The 19,948-nt window shown below is 35.5% G+C and overlaps 1 protein-coding gene across 20 annotated transcripts in view; it reads right to left on the bottom strand.

The window, feature by feature from the left end:
- Positions 1-19,948, bottom strand: part of VPS13B (vacuolar protein sorting 13 homolog B) — a 733,580-nt gene that overhangs the window by 473,292 nt on the left and 240,340 nt on the right. Inside the window, exon 20 of one of the 20 annotated variants that reach the window (XM_049093095.1) lies at positions 12,497-12,634. The exons of 18 other annotated variants lie outside the window; for them this stretch is intronic. In XM_049093095.1, the coding sequence (XP_048949052.1) occupies positions 12,624-12,634 (11 nt within the window). In that variant the 3' untranslated portion in view covers positions 12,497-12,623. Of the gene's footprint in view, positions 1-12,496; positions 12,635-14,031; positions 14,281-19,948 lie in introns of those variants that run through there. One more of the 20 variants, XM_035714528.2, reaches the window with a different exon arrangement.

Here is a 19,948-nt window from a genome sequence, read left to right as displayed (position 1 = left end):
TGGTGCCTGACTTGGTTGTCATTATAACCAACTGAATGAAATTAATCTCAACAAGCTGATGTAATACATTAGTGAGCCCTTTATAGTGTTATGGCTCACTCTGTGGCAGAAGGAGGCACTTTGGCAAAGAAGGAAGAAAGTCCTCTGCACATCCTGTGGGCCTGATTGGCAGTTGCACCAACTCAGGCTATGAGAACATGGGGGCATTCAGCAGATGTGACCACGCCAGTGCTGACTCATACACACAAGAGCAAATCCCAATTCACCACTGCACTGAGATTCCAACAGACCTACACCACAACTGAATGGAATGGCTATACATAATGTATAGGATGTGGGTGGCATTGTCCTAGCCAACATCTGTGGACACTGTAATGACTAGTAGAACAGGAAGGACATCAAGAAGAGAAAAACTGCAGACATAACCTAGAACAGGAACACTTCACTGGCCAAAATAATAAGAACCCTAAGATCCATACCTTCATCACATCCCCCAAACTTACCACAACTCTGGCCAATCTTGGCATCCTTGGGTACAACTCAGAGACTGACTTCCTGACAGGTAAGCATGGCAGGAAGTTTGAGCTGGAGACTCCAGATACAGATGAGCTTTACTAAGTAGAGATCAACCCCCAGGCAAGACACATACCAGCTCCTGTCCCCAGGAATAGCTGTGGGCAGAGGGTAGATGAGAGCCACATCGGGAAGCACTCAGCTCCCAAAGCCTTTTCACAAGTGGAATGGCAAAGACCTAAATGACCTACAGATCCTTATAAAAGTTAAAGAAGAGGAGTTCCTGGCTGGCTCAGTCAATAGAACATGAGACTCTTGATCTCAGGGTTACGAATTTGAGCCCCTGCGTGTAGAGATTACTTGGCTGTAGAGATAACTTAAAAGTTAATTAAGAAAAAAAAAGTCAAAGGAGAGTATACCACTAACTATAACCTAACTGCTGGCACCTGGCTCAAGTTCTGGGGATACCTGGACAGTATCTCTAACAATCTGCTTATTGTTGCTATCCAACAAAAAGAGCAAACCTAACTAACTCTGTGCATTGCTGTCACCCAGGAGTTTTGTCCTATCCCTGACAATGCCCACTAGTATAAGAAACATGGCATCAGATAGGTTGTGATTAGATAGGAGAACCATGGTCCCATGGTGAGAGAGTAAACTACGGCATGTTCATAGGAAAGATTACTACATAAATGACTGAAAAAGAGTTCTAGGAATAAAAACTTAATATTGAACCAAAAAACAATTTTCCAAAGAATACAAATAATAAAGAAATCAAGATATGCAAAATATGAAACTCCAATATTTTTCAATTATAATATATATCCTATAATATATGTATATTATATATATAATATATATCCATAATATATATACTATATTCTGAAAGTATAAAGGCATACATGAGCACAGGAATAATGACTGCTAACTTCAAAACAGTGGCCAATTCTAATATGGTAAAAAGAGAGAAGAATAGGACTAGGGAAGAAAAAAGAGAGATTTAAAATATATTTGTAATGAAATATTCATTACATTCTTCTCCATTTTTATGTCTATTTCAGAATACAAAAAGGCACCTGGCTGGCTCAGTCAGAAGAGCATGCAACTCTTGATTCCAGGGTTGTAAAAAACAAGTTGGCTATAAATATTACTTAAAAATATAATCTTAAAAAAATAAAAGTGGAAAAAAAAAGAAGAACCAGCAATCCATCACAGAGTAGAATAAAATGCCTTCCTATCTTGGGTCTCATTATTAATCACAGGTATTGAAATGTCATGGTAACAATCTCCATCAATTATTACAGTGTTGTAATGCCTGAGCTTCTTAAGTAACAGAATCCTACAACATACAGTTTTCAAAACCGCTACCATGAGACACTGGGTTTCAAAATAATGTTTCTATGGGATACTATAAACATCATAATGTAAAAATAATTCAGTATGTTACTATTTTCATTAAATAGCTCTAAAAGTGACATCATTCTTATATTCTAAGCAAAATCAAACTTTTGAATATAAAGTGCATAAGATGTATTCCTTAATACATAATCGAGTTTCTTCAAAACTACTGATTATTATAACTAAAATTTTTTCTAATTATATTAATTAAAGACATAAATGTATCCTAGCAGAAAAACATTCTGCAGGTACTGTAACAGATTACCAGATAAATGATTAGAAAAGGAAGAAAATACAATGCAATAGGCAAGAAATAAGTAAAAAATTTATTGAGAAAAACTAAAGCAAGCCTAAATAAATGGATTCATTTGCTATGTTCAGGATTTGAAAGACTCAATATGGTCAACGTGTCAGTTTCTTCCCAAGTTCAAACACTAATTCAATGAAATTCCAATCAAAATCATTAATAGGACTATAAATAGAAATTGGTAGGTTGACTCTAAAAAAATTTACCTGACAAACAAAGAAGTTAAAATAACCTAAACAATCTTTTAGGGCAGCCCGGGGGGCTCAGCAGTGTAGCACCACCTTCAGCCCAGGATGTGATCCTGGAGAACCAGGATCCAGTCCCATGTCAGGCACCCTGCATGGAGCCTGCTTCTCCCTCTGCCTGTTGTCTCTGCCTCATTCATTCTCTCTCTCTCTCTCTCTCTCTCTCTCTCTCTCTCCCTCCCTCCCTCTCTCATATGAATAAAAAAAATAAATAACAAGGAAAAAAAAACAATCTTTTAAAAATATAAAGTTAGAGGACTCACACTACCTAATGTAAAGATTCAGGATACAGCTACAACAAAGAAGACCAGGGATACTGGCAAAAACATAAACAGATTAATGAAACAGGACAGACATCCCCGAAATAGACCTACAAATATATTGTCAATTGATTTTTAACAAAGATGTCAATGCAATTCAATGAAGGAGGAAAAAGCTCTTCAATACTGTTTTAACAACTGAATAAACAAATGGGGAGAAGTAATACTGAAAACCTTAATCCCAACCAAATACTATTCACAAAAACCAATTTAATATGTATCACAGACTTAAAACTAAAGCTAAACTATAAAGTTTGTAGAAAAAAATTTTACAAGACTTTGATTTCTTAGAAAAATCTAAAACACAAAAAGCATTAATTATAGAAAAATTGATAAATTTGCATCAAAAATTTTAAATTTTGTTCCTTACTGGACTACCAAACTAGAAAAAAAATCCTCCACACATATAAGAATATTTAAGGAACCCTAACAACACTGTGAGAAAAACTACCAATATAAAACAACCAAAAAAACTTGGATAATTCACCAAAGAAGGTATCAAGTACCAAAATGAAAAGATTAATCTTTTCATTTAGGTCATCATATAAAAACAAATTAATATCAGCATGGAATACTTTTTCATGCTTAGTAAAAAAGATAAAACTAAAATGGTTACATCAAATACTGACAAGGACATGTATAGAATGACTGTAACTCACATACTGTTGGTGGGGTTGTTAAATCATACAACCCCTTGGGTAGAAGTGTTAGCGTTTGGTTACAAACATACACCTAGCCTGTATTAGCAACTCCATTCCTAAATATGCATGCAACACAAATGGAAAATGTATTACCACAAAAAAGTTGTACAAGAATGTTACAGCATCTTTAATTACAATAATCCCAAGCTGTAAACAACCCAAATGTCCAAAAACAGAATGGAAAAACTGTATCATTACCTGTATACTGGTATCATACTTGACAATAAAAAATAATAAACTACTGACATACAAATCATACATAATTTCAGAAACATGTTGAGCAAGAGTCTAAACAAGTAGATGTATATTTATATATATATTTACATATTTACATATATATATCTACAGAGAATTATGATGAATGAAAATAAGCCATTCCCATAAAAGTTATATACTATATACAGGCCTCCATTTATATAACATTCTTTAACAAAATTTTTTTATAAAAATGGAGAGTGGATTAGTGGTTGTCATTGATAAGATGTGGGGATGGAGTGGGCTGGAAGGAGAAAGCAGAAGCAAAGTGGATATGGTTATAAAATACCATAAAAAGAAGGTAAAAAGTAAAAGAAGGGATCCTGGTAATGGAACTTCTCTGTACTTTGTGACAGTACATACATAAATCTAATAAATCTAAACATGTGATACAATTATATAGAATGCACCTCCTCCACCTCCACCCCCCCCCCCACCACCACCACACACACACACACAGGAGCGCAAATAAAAAGAGAGAAATCTGATTAAGATTAGTGAATTGCCCGGAGAAGGACAAACATTATATGGTCTCATTCATTTGGGGAATATAAAAAATAGTGAAAGGGAATAAAGGGGAAAGGAGAAAAAAATGAGTGGGAAATATCAGAAAGGGAGACAGAACATGAGAGACTCCTAACTCTGGGAAATGAACAAGGGGTGGTAGAAAGGGAGGTGGGTGGGGAGTGGGGAGTGGGGGGTGACTTGGGTGACGGGCACTGAGGGAGGCACTTGATGGGATGAGCACTGGGTGTTATGCTATATGTTGGCAAATTGTACTCCAATAAAAAATAAATAATAATAAAAAAAGATTAGTGAATTGCCAATATCCTAATTGGGATAGTGTATTATAGTTTTGAAAGATGTAATCATTGAGAGAAAAGGGGTAAAGGGTGGTATAAATGATCTCTCTCTAGTATTTCTCAGAATAGCATGTGAATCTACAATTATCTCTAAATAAAGGGCTTAATTTAAAAAACTTAAAAAACATATATATGCCCTTTATTTTCCTTGCACATCTTTCTCCAAGAAACAGATTCTCTATGCATTTTTATGAACATCATATTAAAATATTTAAACTCTATAACCCTCCAAACTCATTACTCAGTAGCCACTAAAGTGGTACTACTTAAAGAGACAAGGCAGTATTATTTAAAGAAATTTTGAAAAAAAAAAAAAAAAAGAAATTTTGATACATGTATATCTAAACAATTATGATTCCTTCAAGTATGCATCAAACAATAAACAGTAGCAACTGGAGGCCTAAATTCTTCACTACCTAAGCTGGGGAATCACTTTACTGCTTCTTATTAAGGAAATTAAACAATATTGTTATACTTGGCTACCCTGGGATAGAAAACATGTGACTCAATTTTTTCTTTCCTTTCCTATCAAAATGAAATTAATACCAGTACAATCTCAAGTCAAATAAATGGACAAAAAAGTGAGAGTTATTGAAGCCTAATATTTAAAAGTTTATAATTCACATAGGAAAATTTTTCTTGTATTTTTCCACATAGGAAATTTAAGGAATTTTATTATGGGGAATATGAAAATGAATGGATAAAATCTTTTAATCTAAATCTTTTATCTTGACTCTCATTCTGCATATTTAAGAATTTTTTGAAGGATAACCTAAGTCAATGTACATAAAGCACTCAAGTTAAGTAAGGATTTGGATAAGCCTAACATTCACTTTGTACTTGTAAACATCCTTTCCACGATGAGCCTCTAGGGACATTTAAGGAATTTACTGAATAAATTCCTCAGTACATATCAAAGAATATTTAATTTGACCTAAAACACTTGGACTGCTTAGGAAAAAAAAGCAACCTGATCCCTTACTTGCATAAAACGGCCATTTAATGAAAAGACTTACGTGGTAACTGTAAATCTTAGCCTTACTGATTCCTGATTTTCCTATTTCCTTGCAAATATTTAAGACCTATTAAAAATAATGTTTTAATCCAATCATCTTGAGTTTAAAATTCAGCCATTTCCTCTGTGAACCGAAAAACAAAGAACTGAAAATGGGGGCAGCCTGGGTGGCTCAGTGTTTAGCGCCGCCTTCAGGCCAGGGCCTGATCCTGGAGACCCGGATCGAGTCCCACATCAGGCTCCCTGCATGGAGCCTGCTTCTCCCTCTTCCTGTGTCTCTCTGCCTCTTTCTCTCTCTCTCTCATGAATAAATAAATAATAATTTTAAAAAAAGAGATATTGGTGGTTTCAATTCTCTGTAGACATGACTATATAAATTAACTTAACATAGTCCCTCCTACCATTATGATTTCCATTTTCCCAGAATACCTGAAAATTTTTAAAAATGGAGCTACACGAAAGGGAATATTCAGGAGATACAACTAATTCAGACTGAGAGTGTGGGAAAGCGAAGCAAGTAGACCACAAAAGGAATAATGCTGGGGACTGAGTCCAGGGGCAAGAACCAAGTATCTTAAATGATATTCAGAAGAGCAATCCTGTTCTTTCACTCTGTTTATGGTACTTGATTAAATTCCCAAATTCTCCTCTTTTCTAAAGTCCGACCCATAAATAAGAAAGTTGATTAAGCACACACACAAAAGAAACCCCATCACTGACCCCTGACTAGGACTTCATATTTTTTATGAATGGCAATAATAATATAACAATGAGGGAAACACTATTATTTAATATCACATATGTGACCAAAAAGTTTTGATAAGAAGTATTTTAACTTTTATAGTACAATTCTAAGTACAATGAATTCTGAAATAACAGCCCCAAGATAACTACTCCAAATATGCCCATATTTTATGCTCTTTTCTAAAATCCTAGGCAAACACTTCTATTTTAGGCATCTATGTTGGTAAAAAAAAAAAAAAAAAAAGAAAAAAAAAAACATTACAGAATAAAAATGCATACTAAAGAAGTGGTTCTCAAATAGTGGCAGTTTTCTTGGCACATTTTTGGTTGTAGCAACTTGGAAGGTCTACTGGTATCTGGAGATTAAAGATGCTGCAAAATCATCCTAAAACGCACCAGACAGTCCCCAACACAAAGAATGATCTGGTCCACAATGTTAACAGAGCCACTATCAAAACATTTTTCTGCCCTAAAAGAATACTGAAGTAATTGGAAGTCACCAGTAAATTAGTTACTGTTATAATTTCTGTGTTGTAGTCTATTTTTAGAATCTGTCAAGATGATAAGAAAGATACTATTTAGTGAAATTCCAAACAGAATATTGTCATGGCACAGAAAAGGAAGGTAAAGATGACTGGGAAAGTTCAGTGGTTACATTTAATGTAATCTACTACAGCTGATGGCTCAAAAGAAATAAGCTGTTTCAAAACTGAAATTGGCAGGAATGCTGCAAAAAGGTAAATTTTATTTATAATTTAGAACTAACCGAGATTTTCCTCCTTGATGTAGATAGATTTCCTTGAACTACTATCAAGACCACACTGACATCAGGGCAAAAAATGTAGATGGAAAATTTTGATCACCATTCCTTATGGTGATTTTGTCAAACAAGAATACCGATCACTCTCTCCTTCCAGAATATCTTCAAAATGTATCTTTTCAAAATTATTCATTTGCTTGGAAATAGTGTAGATTCTAATCACAACAGCTGCTCACCTGGTAAGCTAATACTTCATAAGTTGAAAAGTCCTACAGTCTAAGAAATGCCAAACTAAATGGAACCTTAGAAACCATCCTGAGCAGGACTTCGCAATGGAGGGTACTTCTACTCCTAGGCATAAACAGTGTAAGCCAAGGAGTACAAAAAGTGACAAAATAAGCACAGTAAGTCTTAGCTAAGGAGCAACTTAACCTATTCACTAAATGAAAGAGCAATGGTATTAAATTCTTTGCAGTAACCTACCACCTACCAAGTACCATTCCTCTAAGGCTGTTTACTTTGGACTTTTCCATTTCAAAAGCTCTGCATAACTTAAAAAATTAGTACCTGGTTTCCCTGGTGGACTGTTATTAGCAACTCATCCTCATTGCATGCCCCCCTTTTGTTTGCAACTTATATCTGGTTAAAAGCAAAACACTGCTATTAAACTTTATGAGGCTTGGGCAGCCCAGGTGGCTCAGTGGTTCAGCACCGCCTTCAGCCCAGGGCCTGATCCTGGAGACCCAGGATTGAGTCCCACATCAGGCTCCCTGCATGAGCCTGCTTCTCCCCCTGCCTGTGTCTCTGCCTCTCTCTCTCTTTCTCTCTCTCTCTCTCTCAATCTCATTAATAAATAAATAAATAAAATCTTTAAAAAAAACAACAAAACTTTATAAGGCTGAACTCTTTTATCTATACTTACTAGCTGTACCTCGACCTCATGTAAGTTAATTAGCCTTTATGTACCATGGTTTCCTCACATGTTTAAAAAAGAGAGAGAAGAGTAAATATACCTCACAGGATCATTGTGACATTTAAGTAATGCAATGAATGCACAGAGCATGGGATGTGTCTAACACATAGTAAGTGCTCAATAATAACTTGTAGTTACTCATAAAGGAATTGAATCAATTTAGAAAACTTTAATTCAAATAGAACATATAGTAGATCTAAATATGCCAACCTGACTAAAATCTAGAAGTACATTTCTTAAAATGCTCTTCCATAGATAGCTCAAAGTTAGCATGGTACAAAGATGTTTTCAGGGGCACTGGGGTGGCTCAATAGGTTAATTGTCTGCCTTCTGCTCATGTCATGATCCCAGGGTCCTGGGATGGAGCCCCATATTGGGGGGCTCAGTGAAGTGAAGAATCTGCTTCTGCTTCTCCCTTTCTCTCTGCTCCTCCCCTCTTCTCCTCTCCCGCTCATACTCACTCTCTCTCAAATAAATCAATGAAATCTTTTTTAAAAATATGTTTTCAGCAAGACTTGAAAGGTAGAAATGAAGTAGCTGCCATATTTCATAATCAAAATGCCAGCATGGCAAGAGGTGGTACTACTGCACATGCATGTCTCTGCTGACCTGCTGGTCACCTAGTTGACACAGGTTGCAACCAGCCCCATGGCAACTCCAGCTTTTGCCAAATCTCCTTCAACTTATGTGACTCCAGAACTAGAAGCAATGTTCAATGTTAGCTATGTGATAAAGGATACTATATTCTCTCACAAGATACCTGTATCATCAAAGTTGGAAATATTAAGAGACCAAGTTCCACCAATGCTCACAGTTCAGAGGTTCCCATTTGTCTTTGCTTCCCCTTAATTCATGTCTGGCTTCCCTTCTTGATTTTCTGCCTTACCGATTTCAGGTAACAGCCCCAAACAGAAAAGAAACAACTTCTTCCACAGTTTAAACAGTTCCCACAATTGAGTATGGAGAAATCTTTTTTTTTTTTTTTTTTTTAATTTATGATAGTCACACAGAGAGAGAGAGAGAGGCAGAGACACAGGCAGAGGGAGAAGCAGGCTCCATGCACCGGGAGCCCGACATGGGATTCAATCCCGGGTCTCCAGGATCGCGCCCTGGGCCAAAGGCAGGTGCTAAACCGCTGCGCCACCCAGGGATCCCCTGGAGAAATCTTTTAAATAAATCCTTTATACATGTATCTGCTAGTGGTCTACTTCTCTGATTAAACCTTGACTGAGGGCAGCCCGGGTGGCTCAGTGGTTTAGTGCCACCTTCAGACCAGGGCATGATCCTGGATCCTCTGTCTCTCCTGAATAAATAGAATCTTAAAAAAAAAAAAAAACAAAACCTTGACTGAAGCGCAATTTCTACAAGGTACACATTATTTATTGGTTCAGATTATTCAATTATGCTATAAATTTAAAAAAACAGAGGGATAAAATTCCTAAGAAATTTAGGACAATAAATTTTAGACAATAAATTAATATCTTATGAAATATAGGTAAATTTCACAAAATGTGTAAGCAAGCAGCTTATGAAATACAGGTAGAATTCACAAGACATGTTAAATATCGATAGTAAACTAGTAGTCTATACGGGTCAAAGGAGAGAAAACAAACACTGCATGCCACAGGATGTTGGTAGTGTGGTCTGTCCTGTTAGCATCCTATCCTAAAATGTGCTGACCTCCCTCTCTCTATCCTCTAGCTCACGTGTTCTGATCTTGATTGTTCTCTGATGCAAACTTTTACATATATTTGACTTGTAATCTGCTTTATAAAGTTAGTGATTTATTATTTTGGAAGCAAGTCCATGACAGGCAGTTATTTTCAGCTGAAGTTGCTGTGTGAGGATTTTGTTAATCTGACACTGTGAAAAACTTAAGTATACACTGTAATTTACAGTGTAAAATATATAATGTGATCAAAAAGTTTTGATAAGAGGTACTTTAACGTTTATAAAACAATCTAGTACAGTGCATTTTGAAATAACAGCCTCACAATAACTACTCCAAAATGCCCACTAAAAAGTGCCTAAAATCTGCACATTTAACATTAAATTTTGTATCTTACAGATTGAGATACCCAAGTAAAATAGGAATACTGAAAAACTGAATGGAATAAAAAGGCTAGTATTTGGAGGAAATAAGTACTCAATAATTACTTACTTCAATATGTTGAGAAAGTGAAAATTATCATGAGACTGCACTTACTTAACTTTAATTACTTTCCCGTGTTCATACCATTGCTTGGCTTCTAAGTTTCAGAAAAAGAGTCTGATCAACTGCAGAGTTAAAAAGATCTCCTACTGCTTTTATCTTTTAGAAAAGCTACTGTCTACAAAGACCTCCCCCAAGAAGCATGGAGTATAGTATGAACTATAGGACTGTTCATGTCTGGTTGCTTGTATCCTAGCCTGCATTCATTACTTCACCCCATTAACATTCCACGCTGAGAGTCCTTTGCCAGTTTTATGAGGCGAAACCACAAAATGTCAGGTTAACAAAATCCTCACCCAGCAATTTCACCTTAAAATACTGGCTGTCAAGAACTTGCTTCCAAGATATTCAATAAATCACTAACTCTCTAAGGCAGGTTGCAAGTCAAATAAAGGCAAAAATTTGCATCATAGCAAATCTACATTAATCATTAGAACACAAGCTGATTATTTAGAACTACAACTTTATGGAAGAGAGTACAGCAGTATAATTTCAAATGTACCTGGTAGCCTATCCTAGTTTTTAATTGTGCTTACAGTTATACATTTGCACTTCTATAATTTATACATTTTTAACTCTCTATTACAACCATTTCCAATCATTCAGACACTTGATTTGAGTCAACATGATATATACTAGAGAGGAGCTTGGAGACCTCAACTTACTGGTTCAATTCCTGGTTCTGCCACTTATGAACTATGTGTCTTTGAGATGGTTAATAATTTCCCTAAATAAGAAATCTCATCTTTGCATGTATAGTCAGAGTTAAGAAAGTCAGAGTGAGTATAAAAGGGAAAAAGGAAGTGCAAGGAACAGTTTGTAGCATAAGTGAAAATATGCCTATTAAATGCATCCACCTGCACTTTTTCCTTTGTTCAACAGGAATGACAGAATATGAATTGGCCAACTGGCCAGGCCTAGGTACTGTATGATCATCCTCCAAGTTAATGATCTCACTTGCATTGCTAATATCCGGCTTTCATGACAATTATTAAACCATGTTGGATAACTATCCTGTAAGCAAGTATCTTTAAGTGGAATAGCCCATGCTTGAATATATATCTTCACACTCCTTTGTTGATCATGCTGCAAATCTCTGAAGAAGCTTCACAGTGGACTTTAACCACTCTTAGACTACCCAAATGGACAGAAATTTATTCCAAAGAAACATGAAACCTATGTTATTCTCTGGGCTGGAGTTAGTTACCTAAGAGCTCCCTCATTAAATATTTATTGGACAACTATTAAGTACCAGGCATTACAGCTTTCTCAGATTTCTCATCAGGACCTGGAGAGGATCATCACTTTTTCAGGCCTTAACTGTCTACCAAAACAATGGGTAGCAAAGGTGAGGGCTCCAAACTAAATAATGTGTATGGCCTATGGTACTGACATGAGAGCAGGTCACACTGTCCCATGCCAGTCTCCCAAAGGAAAGTAAATCATACTTTGAGTCTATTTAATACTTTTCTGACAAAAATGTAGTTTGTATAGGTCATGCTAAGGACCTGCATGATTTAGTACAGAGTGCAGAGGAGAATATACATGAGAGCAAACTATCAAAGACTGAAGATAACAATGTTTAAAAACCACTGCTGGAAGTTTTCCATGTGTCCTTGTTTCCATACTAATAATTACTATTGCTCTTCTTTTAATACATTGCAATTTTCCAAATTCCTTTGTAAATACAGATAAAATAGAATAGGAAAAGAAACCAGCATGCAACTCTTCCAACAGCAAAGGCTTTTATATATTTATGCTTCCCACCTCTAATAAAAAAACATACAAGTCTTTGATACAGACATGTGGACTGTATTCATATTAAATTCCCAATTCAATGATCATTCATGCTCTCAATCTCATAAATTGAGAAAGTTGAAAAGAAAATATTGGGCAGCCCGGGTGGCTCAGCGGTTTAGCACTGCCTTCAGCCCAGGGCCTGATCCTGGAGACCCAGGATCGAGTCCCACATTGAGCTCCCTGCATGGAGCCTGCTTCTCCCTCTGTGTGTGTGTGTGTGTGTGTGTGTGTGTGTGTGTGTGTCTCCCTCTCTCTCTCTCTCTCTCTGTGTGTTTCTCATGAATAAATAAATAAAATCTTTAAAGTTTTTTTTTTAAGATTTTTTATTCATTTATTCATAGAGACAGAGAGAGAGAGAGAGAGAGAGAGAGAGAAAGAGAGAGAGAGAGAGACAGAGACACAAGCAGAGGGAGAAGCAGGCTCCATGCAGGGAGCCTGACGTGGGACTCGATCCCGGGTCTCCAAGATCACAACCCAGGCTGCAGGTGGCGCTAAACGCTGCGCCACGGGGGCTGCCCTAAATAAAATCTTTAAAAAGAAAGAAAAGAAAATATTAAAAACTCAATTAAAACCCTGTAATCATTGTTCACATTAGACTATTAGGACCAAAAATCATGCATGTTCCTCACATTAAAAATTTACTTTTATCTTTCTATTATGTTCTCCTAATATTTGGAGACTACTTTTATTCACAAAATTACACTTATACACCCAGAGCAACATAAAGATCAGCAACATACTCTTGGTCTCCCCAAAACCTCAGAAAACAGAATCTATACTCGAGAATAAACTGTCATTGGCAATTAAGTGAAAATATTAGTGATCTCTTAGCACCCTAAATCTAATTATTAAATCTGGCCTTACTAAATGAATATATTTTAGTAGAGCACCTATACATTTTAGTAAGGTAGGAGATCTTAAGTACCTGCTGAAAAATTTAACCATTTAGCCATATACTACTATTAATAAAGAGCAGTCAATAACAAATGACTGACTCTAAGAATGAAGTTATGTAAATAAAGACAAAGCAAGCAAACCAACAATTGGGATTCTCATCAGAATGACAGAACTAAAGTAGCACACCGACTTTGGACACAGGCAAACAGGCCCTGATTTTAATGTGTTCTCTAACACTTAAAAGCAGCCAGTTTGGCTTTCTCCAATAAATTATGACACAGAAGGCAAAAAGAGACTTCCTAGGAATTTACGCTTTGATAGGCAACTCAAAGGATACAAAATTCTACCTTCTCTCCTGCATACACATAAAAGAAATCTAAGAAGTCTAGAAACCCCTTGTTACAAACAGATAGAAATTAGGTTGAATACAATTAGTTATGCTATGTTATATTATATATTATATATATTAGTTATATTATGGTTATAGTTATATTATGGCTAGGTCTTAATCCTCCTGATGCCCCATATTATATTTCTTGTATGGTAGGAGTTAAATAAATGCTCCATAAGCTTACTAAGCAAAACAATAAAATGTCATTTGGAAGTTAAGTGAAATTCTAAATGTTATTCAAATGCAAATTTAAAACAGTCTCAGCACTGGAAGTGAATAAAATTTTATCTATGTGCAAAAACTAAGTATAGATTATTAAGGATTTATTTGAGAGAGAGAGAGAGAAGCAGTCTCCTTGCTAGAGTGTGTAGCCCAACACAGGGCTTGATCCCAGGAGCATGAGACCATGACCTGAGCTAAAATCAAGAGTTGGACACAACCAAATGAGCCACCCAGGCACCCCAAAACTGAGAATAGATTAAAACAAATTTTAACTTTTTATAAGGAAAATGACACACAGTCATTATCTAAAATCCTCAAGATCTTTTTAAGTTGACTCATAAAATTCTATATGAAAGAATCTTTGGGTTTTAAAACAACGTAAAACCATTTGAACCAATATGAATTCTAATCAGACTTTCGGTAATTTTATGGAATGCTTCAGGATCAGACTTTGGTAACAGAATCTCAGCTGATAATAGCTCCTTTTCTTGTAGAAGTGACCAAATGTTTAAGAATAATCAGTTAAATCATATGAATGCTAAACATTTGTTTAGCTTTAAAGATCATAGCAATCACAGGTCCAAAATCAAACTTAAACTCTTAGTAACTAAAGGGCAAGGGCAAGCAGATTTGCAAAAGCAGCAATGCCTGACTTGAAGGTGACCTGGAAGAAAAAAAGGAAGAGAAAACAGAAAATGTTAGCTTTTGCACAATGCAAATATCAAAGCAAAGTGATTGCTTTAAAAACTTTTGTTCATGATAATCATCATATATTTATGTGGGTTAAAATTTTAATAAACATTTGGGGAAAACCATAATACTTATAAGGCTCATCATTCTATAAAATGCAGAGCAGCATTTACAGATTAAATGCTTCCTCTTTTAAGAATAAATGGGATGGCAATTTAAAAAGAAGACTAGGAGTTCCTTCCAACATTTTCAAAGTAATTAGTCTCATTAAAATTGCCAGAGGTGGGGATCCCTGGGTGGCTCAGCGGTTTGGCGCCTGCCTTTGGCCCAGGGCACAATCTGGAGTCCCAGGATCAAGTCCCGCGTTGGGCTCCCTGCGTGGAGCCTGCTACTCCCTCTGCCTGTGTCTCTGCCTCTCTCTCTCTCTATCATGAATGAATAAAAAAAAATAAAAATTAAAAAAAATTGCCAGAGGTACTATTCCATCTTAATCTGTTAGTAAGTAGTTTGAATTAAATAGGAAAAAAGTAGTTGAAAAAATAGGACAAAGATAGCAAATATTTACGGAGGAAGCACAATACAGAAACTTTAGTTGGCCGAAATAACAGGAAGATGAAAAAGAGCTAAAATAGAGGAAGAAATTATTGGTGCATTATTTTAAAAATCTACATAACAAATAACAAAGATCAGGATTAGCAAAGGAGAGAAGATTCTGAACCTTTTATCATATATGGCCTCCACCATCACCCTGACATTAGCAAAACAACAAATAAGAAAAACATTAGGATACTGGGAAACTTGTGCTTAGAGGTAGACCCTTATCCCACAGGTTCAAATTGAAAGCAAACCATCATATTTTGAATTTAATGCTCTCTGGGAAACTGGAGGCCACAATCCCAAAGAGACAACATCCTAATTTAAGATTCACAAATTCCACAACACAAGAAGACACAGATGATAGGTCTGGAGCCTGTTACAAGCAATCACTTCCTCACATACTTTCAATACTGGAACACAGTGTGACACATAGGAGTTAAATAATAACAGTAAGCAAGTATTTATTAAGTGCCTACTAGTATTGAAAAATAGCAAAAGAGATACAGTCCTATTCACATGAACCACATGTCAGGTACCTAAAATATAACATATTATCTATTTGATTTTGTAAGACATTATCTTCCCAGTTTTCCAGAAAGAAAACCAAGGCCAAGAGAAGTTACCTATCTTGTCCAATATTACAAAGTCAGTAGGAAGTCAGTAAGTGGAAGAATCTAAATTCAAATCCAATACTATGACTCTTGCCTGCATCCTGTACCATTAGTTCTACAGTCAGTATATTCTATGTGAGGATTGTACCACCCTCTAGGGGCATTTTTGGAAATCAGTGTTTCTGGTTGTCATAATGATTAGGAGACACTACAGATATTAAGTATCAATCAAGAATGTTAAAAGCTGTTCAATGCTTAATACAACAAAGAACAGTCCTGTTCCCTCCACAATTTTCAAATATCTGCCAGGCATTTGTGTAAATGAAAAATGTGTTTATAATCACTTGAACCTAGAATTTAACTCCATTTTATATCAAAACACAGAGTGGTTTTTAACCCACTTTTTAAAAACTCCAAGAGTTCCAGAAATTTAACTATCACTATACAGGAGAAAAAATATGAATCAATGAGATTTTGACCAAGAGGTGTTTACCATTTCAGAAAGTCACCTCATTCATGACTATTCTATTTGAGTGTTGGCACTGCCAATTTATTAAACATGTAGTTAGGCAAAACTTATAAATGTCCCAATATAACACATGTGGCAGGCAAAATGTCTTATCATGTCTTCTAGTTACATTCTAAATATTAAATATATATATATATATATATATATATATATATTATTTTCCTCTTATTCCTCCCTTAATAATGATTATGGTATTATATTGGTTTCTCTATAAGTTATCAGCTTAAAAACATACATTAACTATGAATTTTACATCAAGATAAAAAAAGAACCTTAGAAAATACTGGTCAGAGAAAGCAGAGTTAGATCTTATAGGGTTGAGAACCACCACACTATATCATTGTGCCCCTAATTAAGACACAACTACACTATATCCTTGGCCTCACTATAACACAATTGGAATCATCCCAATTAAAAGAATCAACTCTACTTATGAAAATCTTTCATAGGTTACCGTCAATGGCAAGATAGTTCCTTAAACTGAACTCAAGTTCCTTACTCTAGAATTCAAGTTTGTTTATTTTGTCTCAAGATGAAATCTGTGCAGGACAGCAATAGCCAAACTAAAGGTACTATATAAAGTCTGTATTTTATCACTGGAATGGGTTAGTATCTCTTTTACTTACTGTATTTCTTGATTAAGTGTTCAGTGAATGTTCACAAAATGGTAACTGATTCCACAGCATTCTTATTTACAACTATTTTATAAATGTTTTCTCACAATTTTTTGATTCAGTACATAGACCCTAATATTACTCCTTTTCAATATGAAAATTCACAAAAAGAAGGCTTAATTTGCAGGGGTAGTAAATTAGAGCAGGCATACAATGGCAATAACTTAATATCTGAGTTTGAAAAATAAAGTCACGGCTTAAAATGGTTGTTTTTTTTTTTGTTTTTTGTTTTTTGTTTTGTTTTGTTTTGTTTTTACGGCTTAAAATGTTAATTGTGAATTAAAAGTTTTCCAAGGGTCCTCTAATTTCCTAACACAAAATACAGTAGTTTAGAAATATATATATAGGAAACAAGTATCCTCTACTAGCTCATGGATTTTACAGAACCTTGGTACATAAGCCAGATTATGACAAAACTTTTTAAATTTTTATTTCTTTAGAAAGAGAGAGAGGGGGGAAAGGAGCAGAGAAAGAGGGAGAGAGAGAATCTTAAGTAGGCCCGATGCAGGGCTTGATCTAATAACCCCAAGATCATAATCTGAGATGAAATCGAGAGTTGGATGCTTAACCTACTGAGCCACCCAGGTGCCCCAAAACTTTTTTTAAAAGAATGAGGTGAATAATTCTTGCCCCATTGCAAATCTTTGTTTTACAGAAGCCTTCTAATACTTCTTACCTCACAGATAAGACTAAAATGCCACTGGTTATATAATGACTTAGTGGTTCAGCTTTGCTTTAGATCTTTTTCTAAAGTTCAGGTCAAAGGCTTCTCACTAAATGACTGTGCAAGATACACTCTGTTTATCACCAGATCTGGAATCACAATCAAAAGGTCTTCCTTCTAAATATGGCAAGCAATACCACACATGGAGCCATTGCCACTTTTAGCCATAAAAGCTGACCTTCAAACTACATTCTACACCACCAATAAAGTAGCTCCAAAACCATATACCATTTCTTGCTGCCTCCATGCAGTTGCTTTTTAGTTACATCACTGTCCCTACATATCATACTGAAGATATTATTAATTCTATGACTAAGCATGATAGAAAAGTCTTGCATAAAGTTGACAAATCAAAGCTGCCAGTGTAACAGGAAATAAAAAATAAAGCCACCAAGCAGAAAGGTAGTTTCACTTAAGCTGTACATTGGGCAGAGACACAAAAATCTTTGGGAATTTAAACCATAAACTAATATTCATTTAGACCTACAGTCTGAATCCACTACCAGCAAAGTCCAAAAAATTCTCAAGCAGACAACTTAACTTACGGTCATCTCAAGTTGTAGTGCCACCAGATTAGTGGCAGAAGCAAACAGATACTTCCTTCTAGCAGAACTTGAACTCAATTAAAGCCATTAGCAATTGTTAAATATCACAGATTAAATAGTTTTTTCAAAATTTTATTTATTTATTCATGAGAGACAGAGAGAGAGAGAGAGAGAGAGAGAGAGAGGCAGAGACTCAGGCAGAGGGAGAAGCAGGCTCCATGCAGGGAGCCTGATGTGGGACTCAATCCCGGGTCTCCAGGGTCATGCCCTGGGCCAAAGGCAGGCGCCATACCGCTGAGCCACCCAGGGATCCAAAAATCACAGATTATACAAGGACTCTTCTAAATTTCAGAGATGTTAAAATACAGAAAATTATAAAACTAATAACCAATAAAATAGTATATAAATGCTTTCAGAATTAACAAAAACAAATGAAAGCATAGTTAGGAAACAGACAAAAAGAGACTCAGTATCTCAACATTCAGGGCTATCAAAGGAGAAAAATAAAAAACCAAAGTTCTAGCTAGGGAATTACACTTTCTTGCTCACAAACCGGAAGCAACCTCCATCTTAAGGAGTGAAATAAGACGGTTAAGTTTCAAAACTTTTCTTTGTCTTTATATGTGTTATTTCCTGTAAAATAACTGTGTAAGCTGTAAAGTCCAAAAATAGTAATTTCTAACAATTTTTAAAATTCAAACTAAAAATTAATATTTTAGAATATAATTAAAAAGGAAATTAAAGCTTAATCCCATTATCTCTGAAGTCAAATAAATAAGCAAACCTATACATATATGAAAAAATACAGAATACATATATGAAATAAATTATTTTTGCTCTTTATCAAAAGACTAAAGATGACAGGTGTATTTTTGTGTGCTCTTTAATGTTAACCAGATTCAGATTCACGATTTTATCAGTACTGAACCCATTATTAACTCTTTGACAGATCCATGAGTGTTCTTTTACTCATGTACTAATACTTGTTTAATTGAGTTAATTAATCACAGCCTAACCAAAATATCTCAAACAGACCTCACACAGCATTCAAAGTGTAGCCTGAAATCTAACCCTCCCTCCCTTTTCTTTAAACTGGCCTGGGGGATGAAGTCAATAAATTGTCAATTAATAACATACTTGCTTTGATGATTCTGCAGTAATTTATTGTCATCCCACTTCATAAATTTTTAAGTAAAAGTTCTGGGATTTCAAGTAAGATACCTCTTTCATGGGAAAACTCAGTTTTAAGAGTTTTCTTCTGCCAATAAACCAATAAGACAAACTAACTGATAATCCTCCCCCACTATACCATATAGGAATAAGCACTCAACCAGTGAAAGTAATTTGTTCCGCCAATGGCACAGAAAACTACTCAAATTAATTCACTAAATAGATCTGAATGTTAGTCTCTTACTTTTGGTTAAGGCCTGGGTTGAACTAGCTTATTCATAGACAAAACAGTCTTGAACACAGTAGTGTCAGTACAATACATGTAACTATCCCATCCACTACCAGAACAAAGGTGCTCTACTGTTTATATGCTCTATAACCACTAATGAGAATTCACTGCTACCCAAGACCAGCCTCCCCTAAACAACATCCTCTTCCCACTGAAGTCTGATATCCCTAAACAATAATGAAGACATATAATCCCTACCACATTAGCCTTGCTTGCACTCTAGATATCACTTTTACCTCCTGTCCACAAAGCCCTGACCTCTGTACTCAGATTCTTGGCCTTTTATTTACTCCCAGGGCACACTCCCAAACTAACATATTTATCCTACCCATCCAGCCTCTTGTCCTGTAAATGACAGACTCCTGACTTCATGTCCTCCAAGGACTAATCTTCTAACCAATTTGCCAGGTGCTCTTAAAAGCAACACAATGAACCCTCTTCAGATTCATTACAATGAATATGCAACATAAAGAGGGAAACTTTTATATTTCTAGTCATCCGAT

This window comes from Canis lupus, chromosome 13 (assembly GCF_003254725.2).
Source record: "Canis lupus dingo isolate Sandy chromosome 13, ASM325472v2, whole genome shotgun sequence".
NCBI classification, from domain to species: domain Eukaryota; kingdom Metazoa; phylum Chordata; class Mammalia; order Carnivora; family Canidae; genus Canis; species Canis lupus.
The sequence above is the reverse complement of the archived record's forward strand: the minus strand, read 5'-3'. Positions and strand labels throughout refer to the sequence as shown.